Source organism: Astyanax mexicanus, chromosome 12, assembly GCF_023375975.1.
Source record: "Astyanax mexicanus isolate ESR-SI-001 chromosome 12, AstMex3_surface, whole genome shotgun sequence".
NCBI classification, from domain to species: Eukaryota; Metazoa; Chordata; class Actinopteri; order Characiformes; family Acestrorhamphidae; genus Astyanax; species Astyanax mexicanus.
In genome coordinates, this window is record NC_064419.1 from 49,694,180 (window position 1) to 49,716,033 (window position 21,854).

At 39.3% G+C, this 21,854-nt stretch overlaps 2 protein-coding genes across 3 annotated transcripts in view; both read left to right on the plus strand.

Moving 5' to 3' along the window:
* xpc (xeroderma pigmentosum, complementation group C) overlaps positions 1-12,938 on the plus strand; it is a 28,590-nt gene extending 15,652 nt beyond the window's left edge. Inside the window, exons 9-14 of the mRNA XM_049485920.1 lie at positions 1,337-1,497; positions 3,994-4,075; positions 4,319-4,450; positions 6,725-6,894; positions 7,826-7,919; positions 11,104-12,938. Coding sequence (XP_049341877.1) covers positions 1,337-1,497; positions 3,994-4,075; positions 4,319-4,450; positions 6,725-6,894; positions 7,826-7,919; positions 11,104-11,430 — 966 coding nt within the window. The 3' untranslated portion in view covers positions 11,431-12,938. The remainder of the gene's footprint in view (positions 1-1,336; positions 1,498-3,993; positions 4,076-4,318; positions 4,451-6,724; positions 6,895-7,825; positions 7,920-11,103) is intronic.
* Positions 12,939-13,615: 677 nt separating this feature from the next.
* Positions 13,616-21,854, plus strand: part of arih2 (ariadne homolog 2 (Drosophila)) — a 28,074-nt gene continuing 19,835 nt past the window's right edge. The window contains exons 1-3 of one of the 2 annotated variants that reach the window (XM_049485616.1): positions 13,616-13,760; positions 19,736-20,174; positions 21,142-21,209. In XM_049485616.1, the coding sequence (XP_049341573.1) occupies positions 19,926-20,174; positions 21,142-21,209 (317 nt within the window). In that variant the 5' untranslated portion in view covers positions 13,616-13,760; positions 19,736-19,925. Of the gene's footprint in view, positions 13,766-19,735; positions 20,175-21,141; positions 21,210-21,854 lie in introns of both variants that reach the window. The other variant, XM_049485615.1, reaches the window with a different exon arrangement.

Below are 21,854 nucleotides of genomic sequence, written 5' to 3' on the forward strand. Positions count from 1 at the left end.
ACAATATACACACACTATACATACAATATTCAATTCAATTCAATTCAATTTTATTTATATAGCGCTTTTTACAACAAAGGTTGTCACAAAGCCGCTTTACAGGAAAAACAGGTCCACGCCTCTTATGAGCAGCACCACAGAGATGCTGATTTTATGGTGACACAGTGGCAAAAAAAACTCCCTTTAAGAGGAAGAAACCTTGGAAGGAACCAAGACTCAGTCCGAGGAACCCATCCTACTCGGGTCGACCCGCTCAGTACAAACAAACAACAAACAAATAACAGAACAAAACAGTACAGAGAATTAATGTGAACTATGGCTAATATAACAGGTACTAATTTATGAATATAAGAATGTGATGGGCACAAACTATAGAGCTATGGCTAATACAGAAACAGATACTGAGTGTGTTAATGGTAATCAGTGCAGGGCTGCAGAGCCGGAGAACCCTCCGGGCCCTATTTTAGCATTCTTTAGGTTAAAAGCTGTTAAAAGCGCTATCATAACAACAGGAAAAGTACACCTTATGCGCAAAAGCCATGTACTAATTTGAACTAATCTTTAAAAAAATATATATATTTATCCTAGGGTTCTAAACATGATCAAGCATTGTGTATCTCTTGAACCTAGTCTACAAACTAGCTACGGGAAGGGCGTCTGCTAAAGACCTTAAATGTAAATATAAATGTACTAATTCTCTTAATTAATCATGGGTGTGTTTAATTTTGGGCATAACGTGAAATAAGCCAATCAGAGCGTCTCTTGCTCATCATTCTCTTTAACAGTCAGGTGAGCTCTGACTTTGGCGGATTGCTATTGTAACGGTGCAGCTACCTGGACGTGTTCAACAAACTCTTCTCAGCAGAGGAAACTGAGCTGCTGGTTGACGCTGTGAAGGAGCTCCAGCAGCTCATTTACGGGAACAGCAATGTTATTTTATTTACTATTCTGTTTATTGTTGATGTAAAAGTTGGGTTTGTGCTGCTGTGTGTTCATGTGTGTGTAATAAGTGGGGGCGTACGCTCGGCTCGGCACGGCGCCCGTGTTACCGAGATAGCGATGAACGTCTGACTGTTGGCGTCTGTCTAGGTTGTATTCAGTCAGTGGAGCTCCTGTGTTTTCTGTTACCAAGATAAACAAGATAAAACTCCAGAAATGTACCTGAACACACCTCATTTCCAGAACACCACGCCCATCAGTGTAGATATATTCAGAAGATCTGCTGTTGTTTAAACCAGGCAGGAGGAAGGAGTGAAAATAGACTGTTGGTGGGGGGTAAGATAGTGATGAACATCGTAATTCTAAAGAAGATTCTCTCTCTCTTTCTCTCCTCCAGCTGCAGGACCGGTTGCTGGATAAACCACTTCCTACATCTATCAGTCAGTATAAGAATCACCCGCTGTACGTGCTGGAGAGACACCTGCTGAAATACGAGGCGCTGTACCCGCGCACCGCCGCCATCCTCGGCTACTGCCGCGGAGAAGCTGTCTACTCACGGTAAAACTGCCCTGTTACTTTTACTGACTCGCACTAAAACTGCTCTTAAAAACTGTTCTAAAATCTGCTCTATAAAATGCTCTAAAACTTTTTCTGACTCACAGTAAAACTTTTCTAGCATCCCTGTTACTGAACTGTAACTGATTCATGATAAAACTGTTCTAACAGCTCTGTTATCAAACTTTTACTGAATCACACAAAAAAAATTTACTGATTCACAGTAAAACTGCTTTAAAACTTTAACTGATTCACAGTAAAACTGCTCTAAAACTTTAACTGATTCACAGTAAAACTGCTCTAAAAACTGTTACTGATTCACAGTAAAACTGCTCTAAAAATGGTTCTAAAACTTAAAACAGTTCTTTAAAAGTACTCTAAAACTTTTCCTGATTTACATTTAAACAGCTCTAAAAATTCTCTAAAAACTGCTTTAAAACTTTAACTGATTCACAGTAAAACTGCTCTAAAACTTTAACTGATTCACAGTAAAACTGCTTTAAACTTTTACTGATTCACAGTAAAACTGCTCTAAAACTGTTACTGATTCACAGTAAAACTGCTTTAAACTTTTACTGATTCACAGTAAAACTGCTCTAAAACTTTAACTGATTCACAGTAAAACTGCTTTAAACTTTTACTGATTCACAGTAAAACTGCTCTAAAACTGTTACTGATTCACAGTAAAACTGCTTTAAAAACTGTTACTGATTCACAGTAAAACTGCTCTAAAACTGTTACTGATTCACAGTAAAACTGCTCTAAAACTGTTACTGATTCACAGTAAAACTACTCTAAAACTGTTACTGATTCACAGTAAAACTGCTCTAAAACTTTAACTGATTCACAGTAAAACTGCTTTAAACTTTTACTGATTCACAGTAAAACTGCTCTAAAACTGTTACTGATTCACAGTAAAACTGCTTTAAAAACTGTTACTGATTCACAGTAAAACTGCTCTAAAACTGTTACTGATTCACAGTAAAACTGCTCTAAAACTGTTACTGATTCACAGTAAAACTACTCTAAAACTTTAACTGATTCACAGTAAAACTGCTTTAAACTTTTACTGATTCACAGTAAAACTGCTCTAAAACTGTTACTGATTCACAGTAAAACTGCTTTAAAAACTGTTACTGATTCACAGTAAAACTGCTCTAAAACTGTTACTGATTCACAGTAAAACTACTCTAAAACTGTTACTGATTCACAGTAAAACTGCTCTAAAACTGTTACTGATTCACAGTAAAACTGCTCTAAAACTTTAACTGATTCACAGTAAAACTACTCTAAAACTGTTACTGATTCACAGTAAAACTACTCTAAAACTGTTACTGATTCACAGTAAAACTGCTCTAAAAACTGTTACTGATTCACAGTAAAACTGCTCTAAAACTGTTACTGATTCACAGTAAAACTGCTCTAAACTTTAACTGATTCACAGTAAAACTGCTCTATAACTGTTACTGATTCACAGTAAAACTGCTCTAAAAATGGTTCTAAAACTTAAAACAGTTCTTTAAAAGTACTCTAAAACTTTTCCTGATTTACATTTAAACAGCTCTAAAATGGCTCTAAAAACTGCTCTTATACATTTGCTGATTCACAGTAAAACTGCTCTAAAAATTCTCTAAAAACTGCTTTAAAACCTTTACTGATTCACAGTAAAACTGTTCTAATGGCTCTGTTAGTACTCGTTATCATGTTTCACTACAACCCAAGTCCATTTCACGTCGGATTTCTCTTTTATGTAAGATTTTTTTAAAGGTATTTTGTGATGTATTGTGATGTATTGTGATGTAATGCGATGTATTGTGATGTATTGTGATGTATTGTGATGTATTGTGATGTAATGTGATGTAATGTGATGTAATGTGATGTAATGTGATGTAATGCGATGTAATGCGATGTAATGCGATGTATTGTGATGTATTGTGATGTATTGTGATGTATTGTGATGTATTGTGATGTATTGTGATGTATTGTGATGTATTGTGATGTATTGTGATGTAATGTGATGTAATGTGATGTAATGCGATGTAATGCGATGTAATGCGATGTATTGTGATGTATTGTGATGTATTGTGATGTATTGTGATGTATTGTGATGTATTGTGATGTAATGCGATGTAATGTGATGTAATGCGATGTAATGCGATGTATTGTGATGTATTGTGATGTATTGTGATGTATTGTGATGTAATGCGATGTATTGTGATGTATTGCGATGTATTGTGATGTATTGTGATGTATTGTGATGTATTGTGATGTAATGCGATGTAATGTGATGTATTGTGATGTATTGTGATGTATTGTGATGTAATGTGATGTATTGTGATGTATTGTGATGTAATGCGATGTAATGTGATGTATTGTGATGTATTGTGATGTAATGTGATGTAATGTGATGTATTGTGATGTATTGTGATGTATTGTGATGTATTGTGATGTAATGAGGATGTAATAAGGACGTGTTTGATGTGTGTATTCTGTGTTTAGGGATTGTGTTCACACACTGCATTCGAGAGACACCTGGCTGAAGCAGGCTCGCACTGTGAGACTGGGGGAGGTGCCGTATAAGGTGGGGTAAAACTCCTACATTTTTATCATTGATGTGATTTTATTAGTTTTATTAGCGTATAGTTCTCCTGTAATAATGATAACGAATTTCCTCTATTTGTACGCCTGATTATTATCATCCCATTAATTGAAACACATATCATCATATATAATAATAAATATCTGAAACGTATCTGAAAATCTTCAGGAATGAATAAAATTCAGCTAGAAAGTTCCTGAGGATGAGCGCCCCCTGTTGTTTCAGATGGTGAAGGGCTTTTCTAACCGCTCCCGTAAAGCGAGGATGATGTCTGAGAGGAAGGATGAGAAGGACCTGGCGCTGTTCGGACCCTGGCAGACCGAGGAGTACCAGCCTCCTCTCGCCGTTGACGGCAGGGTGAGAACAGTGCACCAGAGCATACAGCACTGTGACATACAAGTTTAACACGTCAAAATACAGCAAATTACATCATTTAATTTATGCATTTAGCTTTAAAAATAGAAGGAATTTCACTAAAGTGTGATGGAGCTTGTGTCCTGTAAACACACCAGATAAGGGACAAGACAACAGCCGTACCCACTGTATATCAGCATATCATTATTGTATTGAGCACTTATTATTCTCGATTAAATCATCTTAATAATATGATATCACTCTAAAAAGCAATTTTGTTTTTAGTCAGGAGAACTAATATTATTAAGTTGAGTGAACTTACCAGCCAGCAGAGGTGGAAAGTAATGAATTACATTTACTCAAGTTACTGTAATTGAGTAGATTTTATGAGTAATTTGTAATTTTTAAAGTAGTTTTTAAAATAGGTAATTTTACTTTTACTCAAGTACATTTTGACACATTTTGACACATTTTACCACATTGGAAAACTCCCCGTTACTGAGTAAAAAATTAAATGCTGGGAAAAAAACAATTGTCTGAATTAAAAAAATATATATTAATTGGCGTGGATGTGCCGGCGCACGGATGCTCACGCATGTGGAAAAACGAGGCAGTAACGTCCTCATGCAATACAAAATGTGTCCTGCTGGACAGAGCTGTTCAGCTTTCAAAACTTTCACATCAAACCTGAGAAAGCATGTGGTGGTGAGTATTTTTATCATTAAACAATCTGCTTAAATGTAAAAAAAAACATTTAAATAGCAGTTAAAGCAAAGCAATGGCAAGTTAAAACATAAAAATGAACTGTAAAACTATAAAAAATATGGTTTATAGTCACATATATGACTATAACAAAAGTTATGGTCATATAGGTGACTATAAACTGTATATTTTAACAGTAAAGAAAAAAATGGATGATAGAAACCTAATCCACTTGTTCTTTAAAATGTTTTATGGGGGGGTCTGAACAAATACTGCCTGAAAGATCCAAATTATTATGTGAAATAATAGTTAATTAAACTAACTAAGTAACTATGTAACTTTTACTCAAAGTGCATTTTAATGTATTTTAAAGTACTTTTTTACTTTTACTTGAGTAGAATTTTAGCAAAGTAAAGGTACTTCAAGATTCAAAGATTCAAAGAGTTTATTGTCATATGTACAGTACAGAAACGGGTTTCAGTGTACAATGAAATTCTTTCTTTGCTCTTTGCCAAGAATGCCAAATAGAAGATAGAAAAAGTGCAAAAAAAATACAATAAGGTTATAAATATTAAACTAATTGTCAAAGACATAAAAAAAATAAAAGTTACTTAAGCAAAGAAATGTATAAAAAAAAGTGCAAGTGCGAAATAATGCAGTTATGGACATTAACTATATATATTAAAAAAAGATTAACAGTAAAGTGACGGCTGCAATGTAAACATGTTGAAGTAAAGTGCAGGGTTATTCCTGAGTTGTGTTCAAGAGTCTGATCGCAGGGTTATACCTGAGGTGTGTTTAGAGTCTGAAGGCAGGGTCATTCCTTAGGTGTGTTCAAGAGTCTGATGGCCGTGGGGAAGAAACTGTTCTTTAACCTGGTGGTCTTGCATTTTACACTTCTGTACCTCCGGCCTGAGGGCAGAAGTGTGAACAGTACTTTTAATTAATTACATTTTTTCTGTACTTTTTCCACCTCTGCCGGCCAGTACAACTCAATAAAATGAGTTCAGAGAACTTTAATCTAAAAAAACCTAAACTTAAACTTAAAATGTTATATATTTACAACTTAACGGAGTCAAAGCAGAAAGATTGTTGAGCCAATTAATTTTTTGTTTCTATATTTTTATAAAAACTGTTCAGTTTAGTAGTGTTTTTCTGTTGACATGTACAACAAACACTTCTGAGTTTTTTATCTAACTAAAAATGTTTTATCAACTAATTTCAACTTTTTTCAATTTTTTAGTTGGCAAGTCTAGCGTACATTTTTAAATTACCTCAACTAAATATAACAAGTTCAGCCAACTTAAAATATTAGATAATGATAAAAGAAGTATGATATATTCTATGTTGAAGTGAATTTTGTAAGTGCAGAGAACAAATGAGTTTGTGTGATATATATATATATATATACACATATATTGTCTTTCATTATATATATTGCTTTCATTAAATATATATCGTCTTTATATATATCAGGGTTCATTATATATATCAGCTTTTATTATATATTTCCTGTTTTGCTTGCCATAATATAAAATATATAAAATAAAATATGTGTGTGTGTTTTCTGTGCAGGTCCCCCGTAATGAGTTTGGGAACGTGTATATGTTTAAGCCGTGTATGCTGCCGGTGGGCTGTGCTCACCTGCGTCTGCCCAGTCTGCACAGAGTCGCCCGCAAACTCAGCCTGGACTGTGCTGCTGCCATAACCGGCTTCGACTACCACGGAGGATACGCCCACGCCGTGTAAGAGAGAGACACAGAGGGAGAGAGAGAGACAGAGAGAGAGAGAGAGAGAGATAAGCTGCGTTCACATTACAAGCCATTTACACTCAGATCAGATTTGTGTATCTTGTCGGTTCACATTCACTGTAAATGTAAGTGATCTGTATCTGTGTGTAATGTGAACACAGAATCTGTTCCTGAATCGTCTCACATGCTGCACATTGATACCTGTATAAACGTCTCCTTCTTCACCAACAACAAAACCCCTCATATTAGAGAGAGGAGAGACTCGTAGCTTTATAAAGGGAAATGGATGAGTTAGCAGCTCATATGTGGAGCATCTTTTGCTGGAGTGGAGAGTAAACAGCTGCTCTGAAGTTCATGCTCAGGTCCAGGAGGTGAAAAAAGGCCAGGCGGTTTGCTTTTGCTGTTTTTTTTTCTGCAGCTATAGCTGCACAGCTGCACCTAGAGATGCAGTGTGGGTACGAGAGAGAGAAGCACGTAGCGCTAATGCTAATGCTAATGTGTAAAAGCAAAAAGATGCATGAATTCTGCATGATTTGACAGTTCACATTCATGTCGCATGTCCGTGGATCGGATACATATCTGATTTAGGACCACATATGAAAAAATTGGATTTGGCACGTTTACACAGCCATGAAAAAAATCTGATCTGAACTACTTTGAGCAGAAAAATCAGATTTGAGTCTCACTTCAGCCTGATAATGTGAACGTAGCCTTAGAGAGTGTGCGAGAGAGAGAGAGTGTGTGTGAGGGAGAGAGAAAGAAAGAGACATATATCTATTCTAGTACTGTAAACCTGATTAGGGGTTAATTTTGGTGTACAGATATCCGTCTTTTCTATGCGTTTTAATGGTTATGTAAAATAAATATTTATCATTTTTATTTAAAGACAGTATATCACAGTGCCCTATATAATGCTGTGTTTCAGTACTGATGGATACATCGTCTGTGAGGAACATCAGGAGATCCTGAGAGCTGCCTGGGAGAACGAGCAGGAGATCCTGAAGCAGAAAGAGCAGGAGGTCTGATTATCTGATTATTTATTATAGTTAAAGACTATAACTCAGAGCTCTCACTGTGAGTAATGTGTATTAGCCCGGCGCAGTGTGTGATATATTATAATATCCTCACAGTGGAATATATACAGGATTCTCTGTGTAGAAGATTAATGACGTCTAACTGAGAAACAGCGACTCAGAGCCAGAGCCCATTTTTTACTGCCTGCTAATTTGACGCTTGCAGTGAAATTGAAAGTGTTTGTTGTGTTTCGGGGCACTTTGGGTTGTTTTATAACAACAAATTGGAATTTTTATTTAGATTTGGCTAAGATAGCAACTGTTTCTAGGTATGAAAATGCAGTTATCATACCGTAGAAGTTTGCTTATTACCAGAATTGGTTAAAATAGGACAGCGGAGAAACACACTCAAACACACACAGCGGAGAAACACACTCAAACACACACAGCGGAGAAACACACTCAAACACACACAGCAGAGAAACACACTCAAACACACACAGCGGAGAAACACACTCAAACACACACAGCAGAGAAACACACTCAAACACACACAGCAGAGAAACACACTCACACACACGCAGCAGAGAAACACACTCACACACACAGCAGAGAAACACACTCAAACACACACAGCAGAGAAACACACTCAAACACACACAGCAGAGAAACACACTCAAACACACACAGCAGAGAAACACACTCAAACACACACACAGCAGAGAAACACACTCAAACACACACACAGCAGAGAAACACACTCAAACACACACAGCAGAGAAACACACTCAAACACACACAGCAGAGAAACACACTCAAACACACACAGCAGAGAAACACACTCAAACACACACACAGCAGAGAAACACACTCAAACACACACAGCGGAGAAACACACTCACACACACACAGCAGAGAAACACACTCAAACACACACAGCAGAGAAACACACTCACACACACACAGCAGAGAAACACACTCACACACACAGCAGAGAAACACACTCAAACACACACAGCAGAGAAACACACTCAAACACACACAGCAGAGAAACACACTCAAACACACACAGCAGAGAAACACACTCAAACACACACAGCAGAGAAACACACTCAAACACACACACAGCAGAGAAACACACTCAAACACACACAGCAGAGAAACACACACACACACACGCAGCAGAGAAATACACTCAAACACACACAGCAGAGAAATACACTCAAACACACACAGCGGAGAAACACACTCAAACACACACAGCAGAGAAACACACTCACACACACACAGCAGAGAAACACACTCACACACACACAGCAGAGAAACACACTCAAACACACACAGCAGAGAAACACACTCACACACACACAGCAGAGAAACACACTCAAACACACACAGCAGAGAAACACACTCACACACACACAGCAGAGAAACACACTCAAACACACACACAGCAGAGAAACACACTCAAACACACACAGCAGAGAAACACACTCAAACACACACACAGCAGAGAAACACACTCAAACACACACACAGCAGAGAAACACACTCAAACACACACACAGCAGAGAAACACACTCAAACACACACAGCAGAGAAACACACTCAAACACACACAGCAGAGAAACACACTCACACACACACAGCAGAGAAACACACTCAAACACACACAGCAGAGAAACACACTCACACACACACAGCAGAGAAACACACTCAAACACACACAGCAGAGAAACACACTCACACACACACAGCAGAGAAACACACTCACACACACAGCAGAGAAACACACTCAAACACACACAGCAGAGAAACACACTCAAACACACACAGCAGAGAAACACACTCAAACACACACAGCAGAGAAACACACTCAAACACACACAGCAGAGAAACACACTCAAACACACACACAGCAGAGAAACACACTCAAACACACACAGCAGAGAAACACACACACACACACGCAGCAGAGAAATACACTCAAACACACACAGCAGAGAAATACACTCAAACACACAGCGGAGAAACACACTCAAACACACACAGCAGAGAAACACACTCACACACACACAGCAGAGAAACACACTCAAACACACACAGCAGAGAAACACACTCACACACACACAGCAGAGAAACACACTCACACACACAGCAGAGAAACACACTCAAACACACACAGCAGAGAAACACACTCAAACACACAGCAGAGAAACACACTCAAACACACACAGCAGAGAAACACACTCAAACACACACACAGCAGAGAAACACACTCAAACACACACAGCAGAGAAACACACTCAAACACACACAGCGGAGAAACACACTCAAACACACACACAGCAGAGAAACACACTCAAACACACACAGCAGAGAAACACACTCAAACACACACACAGCAGAGAAACACACTCAAACACACACACAGCAGAGAAACACACTCAAACACACACAGCAGAGAAACACACTCAAACACACACACAGCAGAGAAACACACTCAAACACACACAGCAGAGAAACACACTCAAACACACACACAGCAGAGAAACACACTCAAACACACACACAGCAGAGAAACACACTCAAACACACACAGCAGAGAAACACACTCAAACACACACACAGCAGAGAAACACACTCAAACACACACAGCAGAGAAACACACTCACACACACAGCAGAGAAACACACTCAAACACACACAGCAGAGAAACACACTCAAACACACAGCAGAGAAACACACTCAAACACACACAGCAGAGAAACACACTCAAACACACACACAGCAGAGAAACACACTCAAACACACACAGCAGAGAAACACACACACACACACGCAGCAGAGAAATACACTCAAACACACACAGCAGAGAAATACACTCAAACACACAGCGGAGAAATACACTCAAACACACACAGCAGAGAAACACACTCAAACACACACAGCAGAGAAACACACTCAAACACACACAGCGGAGAAATACACTCAAACACACACAGCAGAGAAACACACTCAAACACACACAGCAGAGAAACACACTCACACACACACAGCAGAGAAACACACTCAAACACACACAGCGGAGAAATACACTCAAACACACAGCAGAGAAACACACTCAAACACACACAGCAGAGAAACATGTTTTAAAATAGTTTTAATGTTTTGTGTGTTTGTGTAACAGAAGCGTGAAAAGCGTGCGGTGTCGAACTGGAAGCTGCTGGTGAAAGGCCTGCTGATCAGGGATAGGCTGCAGCGTCGCTACGGACAACAAGGCCTGGCCAAGAGCTCCGCCCTGGGGCAGGAGGGAGGAGCCGCAGGGTTATCCTCCGGAGAAGAGGAGGAGGAAGAGGGCGGGGCTAACAGCGCCGCACCCAGTCTGGCGGTTTCATGGCCACAGAACAGGCAAGAGGAGCAGGAGCAGGAAAAGGGCGGAGCTAAGAGGTCCGTCAGTAAGAGAGAGAGGCGGGGCCAAGAGAAACATCTCTTTCCTTTTGAAAAAACAGCGTAAATATGAATCTCGCTCGATACTGTACATGTATAACTGATTATATACAACTGTAGATAATAAACTTCATTCAAATTTGGTGTAACAATGTTCATTCTACACTGACAACGTGCCAAAAGTCATGGGACCGCAGCAGCAGCCGGAGTCCGAGAGAGAGAGTACAGAAGATTATGCTGTTTCTCCATCGTCTGTTAGCTGATGTATTAGAGCTGGGGATCCGGTGCTTTCCTCCAAGCGTGCTGTGATGCCACCTAGTAATGCTGCAGTGATTGGCTGCAGCTGGAAAAGAGGCGGAGTCTTTGCAGTGATGGTGGAATTTATAATTAACAGGGATTGTGTAATTGGCCTTTCAAATTAAGTGAAAAATGGGGTAAATTAGAAATAAATACAAATATTTATACAGTATCAGTCAAAATTTTGATCACATTCCCATTTAATGTTTTTTATTTGTTTTCCCTACATAGTAAATGAATGAATAGTGAATTGATTCAGATTATGAAGGAACACATAAGGAATCATATAGTAACTTAAAAACAGTGTTAAACAAACCAAAATACTCTGTAAAGTATTTAGATACTCTTATCTGGGGAGCTGTTTGTTAACTTGTGGTTTCTGACGCTGAAAACTCTGATAAACTCATCCTGTACAACAGAGGAAACTCTCGCTCTTACCTTCCTGGAGTGGTTCTGATGAGTGCCAGTTTCATCATCATAGTGTTTTTGATGGTCTTTGGGCAACTGCTCTTAAGAATACTTTCAAAGTATTACTTTAGCATTTGTTGCTTCTCATAATCTGGATTCGAACATTACTCAAATATTCACTATTCACTGTATACCTGTAACTCTACCTCTTCACTACTTTACTTTAACTGATGCTCTCAAACACTTTATTAAGAGACAAGAAATTCAAGTAATTAACTCTTGATGAGTTCAGCACAGCTGTTAACTGAAAGCCTGAATTCCAGGAGACTCTACCTCATAAAACTGACTGAGAAAATCCAGCAGAGATGTTCAAAACTGATCAACTGGTTTGTTTAACACTTTTTTTGTTTAGTAAATAATTCCATATGTTTTTCTTCAGAAAGCCGGTACAGGCTGTACTGAATCTATCAGAGATCAGTAGGTTCAGTAATATAAGTGCAAATCATACTGTAGTAACTGTGCAAAAACATCTTAAACTACATAGTCATTCTGGAATAAATAACATTACAACACACACCAACAGGATTAAAAGGGAAATTTATACCATGTCCCTTAATAATATGTAATTTTCTCAGTATTAAATAGATGTTCCACACTCTTCTATATCTTGTTTCATTTACTTCTTACATCTTAATGCTGTTCTGAACAAAGAGTTGGTCATGTTTTGACTGCAAATAAATAAATGATGATAAATGTTTATTCTCTGATACACTGTGCTCATAAATATCTACTACACCAATGTTTTCTATCAAATTTTATTTTTTATAGAACATTTGTTAGAAATGAAAAAAGCAAATAAACAATTTTTTTGCACCTGATGACTGAGTCTGTACTTACTGTGCTTATATTAGGGTTCCTCTGGAAGTCAACATACACATTATGTCAGGGAAGCTGGATTACTACCATACTGTGTGTTTTTATCTGTACGAGCAGCTCTATAACCACCTTATTCATCAGATGCATATCATTTCTACTACAGTACACATCAAGAAGCTGATGTTCATACACGTATCAATAAGCACATGTGAGGCGTTTCAGGAACAGAACAGCCAAATCCAATCTCAAAAATACTCAAAAATCAGATTTAAGTAATGTGGTTTGTAATGTGAATTTAGCTAAAGTGACTCAAATCGTATTTGAAAAATCAGATCTGAGTCACTTCCTTACATCTACAGTGCAATACCATATGTATATAGAATAAGTTACAATGTGTATTGTTTAGGTTAATTGTATTTATTTTCTATTTTATTTAATGTTTTCTATATGTTGTAAATATTGTTCTCTGCATACTGTGGGAAGTTAAACCCAAGTTTTTCACTCACCTGTATACCTGTACACTGTGATGGGACAATTAATTACTCATATGACATATATAATATTTTTAAAAAATCACTGCAAGGAGATTAGTTTTGTATTTGTATAAATAATTAATAAATAATAAATTATTAATTCGGTGTAATATTATGGATTACCGGTTGAGTGCCGGAAGTGACGTCTCCCCCGCACCCCCCTCCTGTGTTTTCTATCTTCCGCTGGTCCGCGGCTCCGCGCGCTACGTTAGCCGAGCAGTATCGCTTCTGTCCCGGGATTCTCCACAGCTCACAGCCGGCGGCGCTCCGGGAGCTCCCGCGGGTACGGTAAGGCCGGTGCGCAGAGAGGGATTGGAGGGTCGGGTCCGCGCGGTCGCGGTAGCTGAGCTGCGGCACCGGAGCGGCCTTGTTTACATGCGAGTCCGCGGGCTGGAGTGCGGGCGGCGGCGGGGGCTGGGTGCGTTTCCCCCGGGGAGAGAGAACGGGTCCCCCCGCAGCCCGCGGCTCACAGCGCGGGGTTTAATCCACACAGCGGGAGGGAGAGACCGGGCTGTGCGGAGTGGGGCTGCGGGGTTCAGGCGGGTTACTGCGGCCGGGGCTCCGGTTATACAGCGTGAACGTTACCTGTTTATTTAGCTCCTGTGGGAAGTGCTCGCTATCAACCCCTTTAGCCTGCTAGCTTAGCGCGCTAATAGCTAACCAGCTAGCCGAGTTATCTGATTCAGTTGAGTTATGAGTTAGAGGTCAGACTGGTTAGCTGAGTTATTTATGTTGGCTGGGTTAGTTTAGTATGTTATATTAGCTGAGTATACTGAGTCAGTTGCGTTAGATGGGTTAGTTGTGTTATTTGAGTTAGATGATTTAGCGTGTGTGCTTGAGTTATTTTAGTTTTTTTTGACCTAAGTCAGCTGAGTTAGTGGATGCAGCCTGGTTAGTTGAGTTTATGTATGTTGGCTGGGTTAGTTTAGTTATATTAGCTGGATAGGCTCAGTCAGTTGAGTTCAATGGGTTAGCTGAGTTATGAGTTAGGATTAGTTGACATAGATGGATTAGTTGGGTTTGTCAATTTATCTTAGCTGGAGCAGTTGAGATAAGAATGCTGGTACATGTAAGTTAGATGAGTTGTCTGACAAGTTGTTGAGGTGAGTCAGTTGAGTTATTTTGGTTAGTTTAGCTATCTTTTTTGCGTGTTAGGCTAAGTCAGTTGAGTTAAATTGGTTAGTTGAGTTAGTTGAATAAGATGAGTTAGTGGAGTCAGCTGGGTTAAATGAGTTATCTGGGTAGTGTTGTTATCTGATTTAGTTCGACCAGTTTTGGGTAAGATGAGTCAATTGAGTTAGATGGATTAGTTGGGTTACTTTAGTTATCTCAGCTGGGTCAGTTGAGTTAGATGAGTTAGCGTTAGGTAGGGTAACCTATGTAAGTTAGCTGAGTTAATGGAGTCAGCTGGGTTAGTTGTATTATCTGATTTAGTTGGGCTAGTTTAGTTATCGTGGTGGATAAGCTGAGTCAGTTGAGTTAAAATTAGAGACAAATTAGCTGGGTTACTTTAGTTATCTCAGTTGGGTCAGTTGAGTTAGATGAGTTAGCTAATTGAGATATCTGAGTCAGTTGGGTTAGATGAGCTATCTAGGTTAGTTGTGTTATTTGATTTAAACGGGATAGTCGAGTTAGATGAGTTAGTTGGGTTAGTTGACATCTAAGTTAGATAGGTTAGATTAGTTATCTTGGGTAGACCGGTATCTGAGTCAGTTGGGTTAGCTAGGTCGTAAAAGTTAGCTGAGTTATTGGAGTCAGCTGGGTTACGAGTTATTTTGGCTAGTTGTGTTATCTGATTTAGCTTATTTTATCTTAGCTGGGTTAGCAGTTGAGTCAGTTAAGTTTTTTATGAGTTAGCAGAGTCAGTAGACTTAGCACAGTTATCTCTGTGTAAAGTAAGCTGAGCTGATATAAACCGACTTAGGCCGTGAGCTTCCCCGCTTGCGTCCTAATCTCTAATCCAGCTGTTCAGTATACAGAGTTTTAGCCTAAAATTACAAAAGTGATACCAGTCCAAACAATGAGAGTCTCATTGTTAAACGTCCGGTGTGGATGATGGTACATGAATGTCTGAATAATGTATTTTTAGAGAAATTACTTACTGAAACATTCCTTACTTCAGTGGAATGAAATATATACTAGGAATAATATCAGAGTTATAAATCCAATCTAGATCACATAAATAGCACCATGTATCCTACTGTAATTCTGACTAGTCATGTATTGCCATTTATGTACATGTATTTTTTTTGTATTCGTAAAAACTTATGTTAAAGATATCTTGTTTATATTCTAGTTGTAAAACAAATATTAGATATCTGTTAGTGCAGTCTTATAAATCGTATTGTTGTATTGTTTTTGTGATATGCATTTTCACCATTAACACATCAAAAGAGCATAGGGAGTATAGAGAGCAAGGTATATGTAGGGGGAGGTGTATATAGAGTGAGGTACATGTATTTATATATGTAGAGCATGGGTTAAGAGATGAACATCACTTGAGAAGATTAAACCAATTTTTGATCTTTGTTTTTAGTTCCTCTGCCTCACTCTGCCTCCAGTTTTGTTATGAAAAAAAACCTCTCACCTAGTTTATCATCTTTCACATCGATACCAGGATATCCAACAGTGTTATCACACTTCTAATATCAGTAACTGAAGTGTTTATTAGTAGAAAATGTGATTATAGATAAGAGAGGGTGAAATTACATGTAAATCACAGGTACAGTATGACTGTAATTTGAGATTTACTGGTGAAACCTGTTAGTTTATGCTGGTATTAGCGGGGTTAGTTTAGGCTAACAGGGCTCACCGTTGTTTGTACTGTTATGTGTGTCACCGTGTGCCGCAGGCTAATAATAGCGGCGGGCGGAATGCACAGCGGCCGCGACAGGCACCGGCGTCCACCAGCACAAAAACCTCCTAACAGCCTCACAGCTGATCCTGCTACTTCTCAAATCCCTGGCTCGGCTTCTAACAGAGTGAGCTGGGTGACTGACAGCCTGTTTAAGACTAAAATCATACCAGTAAAACCAGTTTTAACTCATGTTTTTACCACTAAAACTCTGTTTATACTTGTTGAAACTCTTATTTTGTAGTTCTATCTAATTTAGTTTAAAAGTCAGCTCCACATTATCTGTCTTCTTTTGTTCTGATACGCTATGTTACATAATCTGATTCCATTTTTAAATTAATAGGAAGTAAAATTCCCTACGTAGGAGAGACTTAAGAAATCAGCCCTGATGTAATTTGTTTTACTAAATATATATCAAAATATATCAAAATAACACATTTTTCACTGGATAAGAAATAATTTATTGTGGGCATTTAGCGTGGCGCTCTACCTCACATTACCCCTCTAACTTTACCACACTATACCTTCCTCTACCTTTACCTCACTGTACCTTCCTCTACCTTTCCATCACTCTACCCCTCTACCTTTACCTCACTCTACCTCACGCTACCCCTCTACGTTTATCCACTCTACCTCACGCTAGCCCTCTACCTTTACCTCACTCTACCTCACGCTACCCCTCTACGTTTATCCACTCTACCTCACGCTAGCCCTCTACCTTTACCTCACTCTACCCCTCCACCTTTTCCTCACTCTACCTCATTCTACCTTTACCTCACTCTGCCTCTTCCCTCCCTCTGCCCCACTCTGTCTTTCTCTAAATTGCTCTGTCCTCCCTCTATCTCGCTCTACCTCCCTCTACCTCACGCTACCTTCCTTTACAACGCTTCTCCTCACTCTACCTCCCTTTACCTCGCTTCAGCTCCCTCTACCTCCCTTTACCTCGCTCCACATCCCTCTACCTCACTCTACATCCCTCTACATCGCTCCTCCTTGCTCTACCTCGCTCTACCTCCCTCTATCTCCCTCTATCTCTCTCTACCTCCCTTCACCTCGCTCTACCTCCCTCTATCTCCCTCTATCTCTCTCTACCTCCCTTCACCTCGCTCTAGCTCCCTTCACCTCGCTCTACCTCCCTTCACCTCGCTCTACCTCCCTCTATCTCTCTCTACCTCCCTTCACCTCCCTCTACCTCGCTGTAAATCCCTCTACCTCGCTCTAAAACCCTCTACCTCGCTCCACATCCCTCTACCTCTCTTCACCTCCCTCTACTTTGCTCTACTTCGCTCTACATCCCTCTACCTTTACCTGTCACTTTTACCCAATTTTTCTCTCTACCTCAGCCTCGTTCTGCTTTGCTCTACGTCCCTCTCTCACTCTACCTCCCTCTACCTCTCCCCCTTCTCGCCTCTACCTCACTCTACCCCTGTCACTCTTCCCCATATTACCTCTCTTCCTCACTCTGCTCTTACTTTCACCCTCTGCCTCGCTCTACCTCCCTCCAGTGTGGTTATGTAGAGTCAGTACTGGTATCACCGGTATTGTTACTGTAGGCTGTTTGCTATAGTGTATTTGTAGTTGTGGGTATGAGGGCTGTGTCTCAGTGATGATGATCTGGATGGTTGTTTAGTGTTGTTGCTGCAACAGAGAGAAACGTGACCAGTTCTGACCCCCGACTGAGCCTTCCTCAGCCCTGCACGAGAGTGTGAACTCCACCGAGGTGTGTGTGTGTGTGTGTGTGTGTGTGTGTGTGGATTACTGATGTGTCATTGACCCACAGTTACACAGATAAACACCTAGGCTGGGTATATTTTGACGCGCAGCAGAAGAACAGGGATAACCTCAGTTATCATGCATATGCATGCATTAGGGCTGCAACGATTAGTCGATATAATCGACAATGCCGATTATTTAAATGTATCGACTACAAATTTAATTGTTGACTAATTGTTAATTTGTAACAGGACAGCATCACACAAAGTGCTGGAGACAGAAGAAACTTGATCTACGTCTCCAAAAGTGCCCAAACACAACAGATTACATTTTGAATCACTAAATATCAGTAATTTCCACGTTTAAACAACATGTGGACATTTAAACATCTTTTAAATCTCATGTTTAGCTGTTTTTCTGTTGTTTTTAGAGATGGAGGACATGGCAGAAATAATCGTTGACTAATCGACTAATCGAAAAAATGATCATCGGATAAGTCGACTAACAAAATAATCATTAGTTGCAGCCCTAGTATTTATTACTTTTTTTTTTTTCTTATTTATATATTATTTATGTTTTCTCATATCTTATCCTAAGGTGAGCACACTGAATCTCGTCGTGCTTGTACAACGACAATAAAAGGTATTCATATTCGTAATGAAATCCGTGTTTACACCTTAAACAATGGGCATTAAAAATTAAGCTTAAATAATTATTAGATTAATGTATAACTGAATGATATTATTATATACTGTATGAAATAGTGTGGTGTATAGTGTTATATCTAACTATGGTGATGTGTGTAATACTGAGACATTTTAATTTTTCATTTATTCATACACCAGCAGTCAAAAAGAGTAAATTTAATAATAATTTTGTTTTGTTTTGTTTTGTTTTATAGTTGTTAGGCTAACTAATAAACACCAACTATTGGAATAATTGGAAAAATAGCAACAAAAACAAGACAGTGTTTACAGCTTTTTCATACTTGCCTTGTTTGCTTTGAATGAAAAAAGCAAGTGTGAAAACATATAATTTGGACAAAAAGACTGAAATTTGGTCTGATCAACTGAACCATGGCCTGATTGATTCCCAGTGTGAAACGCTAGTGTTTCGCATGATTCAGACCAATTACCATAAGCTGAATCTGGCCATCATCACCCATTAAACAATAGAAGAGGCAAAAGAAGGTGTGTTGTGCTCAAATACGTCTTGCCTTGGCGATGTACAGAATATAATGCTTTTGAAAAAAAAGAGGTCACTTACTATAAAAAATGATGAGTTTCTTTGATTTTACCAAATTGAAAACCTCTGGAATATAATCAAGAGGAAGATGGATGATCACAAACCATCAAACCACCAAACTGAATGTCTTAACTCTTAAAACTTTATGAATATGATCTTGTTTTCTTTGCATTATTTGAGGTCTGAAAGCTCTGCATCTTTTTTGTTATTTCAGCCATTTCTCATTTTCTGTAAATAAATGCTCTAAATGAGAATATTTTTATTTGTAATTTGGGAGAAATGTTGTCTGTAGTTTATAGAATAAAACAACAATGTTCATTTTACTCAAACATAAACCTATAAATAGCTAAATCAGAGAAACTGATCAACTTTGGTTCGGACTTCAGGTGTGACGATTGTCTGCGTGAACAATAACACCTTTTTGTTTTTCTATTTGTTTGTTTCAGTTATTTTTCTGTCGTCAGTTCATCCCTCTCTCGGTTCCTCCATGAGTGACGGGGAGTGTGACTTCTTCTGTTTCTTCCGGTGCTGCTGAGCGCGGTCGGGCCCCTGGGAGCCGCAGTGCAGTCTGGGGCGGGTGGCGGCGGCGTGTCGGCGGGCGGAGGTCAGTGCGAGAGTCGGTAGGCCCTGAGGGCTATGTCTGTGGACATGAGCAGCCAAGCGTCCGACAGTAACGAGGAAGACTTCGAGGAAGAGGAGGACGAGGGGGCGGAGGAGGAGGACCCGGGAGATATCGCTGATTATTACGTGGGGGTGGAGAGCGACGTGGAGCAGCAGGAGGCCGACGCCTTCGACCCGGAGGAGTACCAGTTCACATGCCTGACCTACAGAGAGAGCCAGAGAGTGCTGACGGAGGAGGTCAACCATGTAGCCAGCTCCCTGAAGGTCTGTCTCACTCTCACTGCCTGTCTCTCTCTTTCTCTCTCTCTCATTGTCTCTCTCTCTGTGTCTCTCTGTCTCTCTCTCTCTCTCTCTCTCAGAGACAGAGATACACAGAGAGAGCTGTCTCTCTTACTGTCTCTGTCTCTTTGTGTTTCTCTCCGTCTCTCTGTTTCTCTTCTCTTCCTCTCTCTCTCTCTCTCTCACTGTCTCTCTTTTACTGTCTCTCTTACTGTCTCTCTGTCTCTTGTTTCTGTCTGTCTGTTTCTTTCTCTCTTACTCTCTCCGCTTTTAGACTCTTTGGCCCGTTTCTGACACCTAGCGTTCAAACTTTGAATCTCACATTATAAAAACCTGCTTAACAGCGGGCCAACTTTCATTCTATTTCTAAAATACCTCGCGGGCCGCTCCAAAAAAGGAAACGGGCCACAAATGGCCCGCGGGCCGTAGTTTGGACACCCCTGGTTTAGATGTAAAGATTGGTGTCAGAAGTGGTTCATTTACGTGTATTACTAGATAGCAATATATCATTGCCAAACTGATGTAAAATTATATATTGTTTTGCCCTTTTTATGAGAAGTAGGGGGGGTGCGCCATATCGCATCGAACACAATATTATCTTAACAAATTTCAACACAAAAAAAGTCTCTGTATGGTCATAAGTGATATAATAAAGGCAAAGTATTTTGTATTTGTTTTGCTATTTCCTGAATTACTTTTATATGCAGCACTTTGATTTTGTGTTTACTGAGTAACTGAGTTACTGATTTACTAAGTTACTGACTTAGTGTAGATTATCTCAGGGCTGAATCTTCTCTCTGCTCTTATCGGGTGGTGTTGATGTGATTATTTCTTATCTGGAAGACCTTGCTGGGTCACATTCTGAAGGTCTGGAGTTAGAGAAGAGTGTGAGTAATGTTCTGAGATAAACTCTTAACTCCATCTGTCTCTCTCTGCCTCTCTCTGCTTCCAGGTGTTGCCAGCTGTAGCCAAACTGGTCCTTGTACATTTTCACTGGCGAGTGTCACAAATACTGGACAGGTGAGTTCATAAACACCTTTATAAACACTCATAAAAGCTTATAGTGAATTCACACTTCAGCAAATTCACACTACAGCGTAGGGAATCAGCACCACCGCCATCCACTAGAATCTTAGGGTATCTCATGATAACAATAATATCTCGATACTGTGATTCTACGATACTCAATATATCTCAATATACAGATTTCTACAATACTTCACAGCATCTGTGTTACTGAAGAGGTTAAAATACTCCAAAATAATCAAATTAATTTATTGGTGTTCAGTTTCATACAATTTAACAACCAATATTCTTCACTGCAGGCTTATTAAACCTATTAACCCATTAGTTTATAGCGCCTTCATGTGGAGTAATGAAGCAGTAGCATATGTAAGTCTAATTGGTGGGTGTCCCTGTATTAAATAACTTTTAATCGTCCATCAGGACCAATAACGATACCATTGACCTTCCTTTGGGCTTTATTTTAAAAATGTCGTATAGATATAGGATCATATAGGACCTTAACCTCTTAAGGATTTGAACTTAATCTTAATATTATTATTACAGTTACACATGTTTTTAATACACGTTTATTTCCTTTGTATGTAATCAGGGTTCGTACGGTCATGAAAAAGCTGGAAAAGTCATGGAATTTGAAAATTG